Source organism: Halyomorpha halys, unplaced genomic scaffold, assembly GCF_000696795.3.
Source record: "Halyomorpha halys isolate HHAL.00 unplaced genomic scaffold, Hhal_1.1 Scaffold477.1, whole genome shotgun sequence".
Lineage (NCBI taxonomy): Eukaryota > Metazoa > Arthropoda > Insecta > Hemiptera > Pentatomidae > Halyomorpha > Halyomorpha halys.
In genome coordinates, this window is record NW_027113379.1 from 506,703 (window position 1) to 510,430 (window position 3,728).

A 3,728-nucleotide genomic window follows, 5' to 3' on the forward strand; every position below is an offset into this window, starting at 1 on the left:
AAATGAATAGTTAGAACTTGCAATAACTACTTGCACAAAAGAGACATAACTGAAACTTTTGAATGCGAAAATTGTTGCAGTAACGTGACCCTTGAACATATATTTGAATGTCCGGCATACAAAAAATAACGAAAAATATTTTTCAAATATCTAGATACGAATCAAAATATTATCTATGATACTATATTAAAACTATTTGAGATCTATAAACAAAATAGCAGATATAATTACGGTATAGTATATCGGTAAATCAGATATATTTAACTTAATTAATAATAGCACTGCATTCATTGGATACAGTTAATTAATATTTGTTGTATGGAATAAACCAATTGCAATATAAATGATTTGGTTAAACATGGATAAAAGTTAAATTAATTAATAAAGTAGTTTATTAAAACTGAAAAAACATAAAACTAATACAAGAATCACGAAAACGGAGCGTTTCTGGTCGCTCTACAATATAACTACATAACTTTATATGGTAGATATTATTATGCCAAAATTCAATCAAATTAAGATAAGGGAATGGGTAACGCCGCACCCTCGTTATAACGCAGCTCAATATAATGTACACAATACATATATTTGTAACTGTATATCAATGACCTGAGTTTTCCATTTCAGATTATTCCGACTACGGACTTCTGGACTCCTTGGAAGAATCAAAAGGCGATTTCAGATTTCCATTCCACCCAAAAGCCAGAGCTCTATCAGCCCTGCAATACAAGAGACTGAAGAGAGGAGTTCATGATGAATGTTGCCGTAAGAGCTGCAGTATCAATGAAATTAAAGGCTACTGTCTCAAGAGAAATTAAACAGAAGACGTACGATTTTGATTCTTTGCTCAATAGTACTCGAATTTTATTATTTTTTCAGCTATTTTTTTAAGTGCTCGTGTGATATTATTTTGATTTTATATGGTGATACAACATTGGTAAATAAAACATTGTATATTTGAAATAACTGATTCATTATAATATAAATTACCCAAATCCACATAAACTGCAATTGAACGTATATTTCCTCAATGCGTTAATAAAAGTTCTCTCTTTACCGCTTCTTAATTGATTTTCATTATCCCAGTTTATGTTGAACTTTTCATGTTCTCACTTTTAAATACTTGAATAGGTTTTAGGTAAAATGGGTAATCGATCGTATGTACTATAAGGAATAATCCTAGGTATTCCTCGAGATCATAAACCCACAAAATGTTGAGTCGTTTCATATGAAATACCAGTTTTCACATAAAATACTATTTAGTAAAACAACTTTATAAAATCTAATCGTTTATGTTCAAACGTGTTATCAACTTTTCAATCCCAGGACTGAGAAATTCAGGGATTTGTGAAGAATGAAGTCAGAAAAGACGTTTTTTATCTGAGAATTATTTTCAAAAATTTAATCTTTAAGGAAATAGTCCAAATTTCTGAAAAGATATAAATCTGTTGGACATAAGTCTGTGGAATAAGATAGAACGTAACACAGCTCGATTAATTTCTTTACTTTCTATCGTGAAACATAATAGTACAAAAGCCGGGAAGAAAAAAAGGCAGTTATTTCACCACAATTTTAGTTACTTTAATGAAAACTATGTATAATTACTAGTCAAAATTGACGAGTTTGTCAAGTATAGGTCGAGGAAATAAAAAATGGCGGCTGTTTCCATTACTTAAAAAACATTATTTTTTTCATTCGGAGCTCTATATTTTAAAAACTAAAGACAACACCAGAAAATGTAAAAGAACATTATTTAAAGTTTGGCAATTTTACTGAAATATGAGCCCTAATAGTGCTATTTACGTCCAATAGTTCTCGAGATATAGCTTTTTAAAAAGCAACATTTCTTAAAAATGTACTGATAAATTAGTAGTTAATAAATTTATTTTGAGAAATCTATATCTCAGGAACTAAACGACCTATAGATGTCTATTAGCACTCAAATTAAAGCTAGTTTGATGTACTATAAAGTAGTTTATGACCTTTACCTTTGTAGGAATAGTAGTTTTTATGATATTTACTAAAATAAATTGATTTATAGTTGTTCGGACAATAAGTTTGAGTTTTAAAAATCACTACTTTAGAAACCAAAGGACGTCCAGACGTCTGCCGGCACTCAAATTAAAGCTAGTTAAATTTACTATAAAATAGTTTATAACGTTTATCTTTGTAGGAGTAGTAGTTTTTATTATATTTGAAAAAATAAATTCACAAAGTGTTAGTTTCTAGTTGTTCGTATAAAATGTTTGATATTTGAAAAAAATATATCTCTAGATCCATAAGACGGACATATGTCTGCCAGCACTCAAAATAAAGGAAATTTAACAACTATAAAGTAGTTTATGACACTTATCTGCGTAGGGGTAGTAGTTTTTATGATATTCGCACATAAATATAAATTTGGCAAATGAGAATTTGTCCGAACAACTGTAAATCAATTTATTTTAGCAAATTTCATGGAAACTACTACTCCTACGAAAGTAAACGTCATATACTTCTTTATAGCTCATTAAACTAGCTTTAGGTATTAATAGTGGTATTAATTCAAGGTGGTTTAGGTACATATAGTGGGGAAATTTCAGTAATTGATGGAGTTTAACTATTCTAATTTTTAAAACAATACTCAGGCCACTGCTGAGAAGTCTGGGGAACGGTATCCTTTACGAAAAGGAAAATATTATATTACCTTTGGTTTTTATATACATTAGTATATTATGAAATAACAAAGGAAATTCTTTTCAACTCATTAAATACACTTTATAGGTGGATAATTAAATGAATATAAACAACATAACTTACAAAAAGAAAACACGAGGTCTGGTCAATAATAATAAACTAAATACTTTATTTAAACCAAAATTACTTATTGAAATTAAAACATAACCATCATTTTTTTTTTATTCAGCTGTCCTAATTTGCTAGATAATAAATTTAATAGGAGTTGGAATTTAAAGGAGGGAGTGATTGCGTTGTTATCTGGTAGTCGGGAAGGTTGCAGTACTCTACAGTTACAATCATTTCGAAATAAGGTCCTAAGAATCGCAATGGTTACTCCTTGCTTTGTAAGAAATAGCCAATTGCATCGAGAACTACAAATGGAATCAATTGAAGACTTTGTCAAAGAATGTTTCATAAAATTCCACTCTAGTTACTAACAGTTAAAGGAGCAGTAACTTAACACTTGGGAAATTCAACCTCATCTCGAAGACTGAAGCCCAGCTAACTGTAGGACATCCTATTATAAATTATATACTTATCTATTCTATTATTGACATTACTACTATTTTATTTATTGTTTCTTTTCGTCTTTTTCTGAAATTATTTTTTTTCTCCCATTAGAAGCCAATTTGTTTGTTGTTTAAAGGCGTAAAACCCTCTGGTCATCAACGCCCATGGCATGGTACTACTACGAAGCCACAAATACAAGACATGCACGCACACCCCTCCCCTCTCCCACTCACATATGTGATTCAAACAAATGTAAAAGAGGTACGTGATTCATACAAATGTAAAAATTAATAATAAATAAAATAAATTTAAAAAAAAAAAAATAAAATAAATAAAAATCGACGATGAGCTACAATTTAGAAAGAAGGCGCTGTGCTTTCAAAAATCCAAACACTAATATAACCCTAGTTTCCTCATCTGTGAGAACTTCTGATAAATTTGGGATCAGTACTATCCTGGTTATTGTTGGCAAATAGTGAGTACACTCTTCAAAAATATGT

The 3,728-nt window shown here is 29.8% G+C and overlaps 1 protein-coding gene across 6 annotated transcripts in view; it reads left to right on the forward strand.

The window, feature by feature from the left end:
• The window catches only part of LOC106683319 (LIRP), a 24,399-nt gene extending 23,433 nt beyond the window's left edge, over positions 1 to 966 (forward strand). For all 6 annotated transcript variants that reach the window (XM_014424701.2, XM_014424698.2, XM_014424703.2 and 3 more), the window contains exon 3: positions 628 to 966. In XM_014424701.2, the coding sequence (XP_014280187.1) occupies positions 628 to 818 (191 nt within the window). In that variant the 3' untranslated portion in view covers positions 819 to 966. The remainder of the gene's footprint in view (positions 1 to 627) is intronic.
• Positions 967 to 3,728: the final 2,762 nt, after the last annotated feature.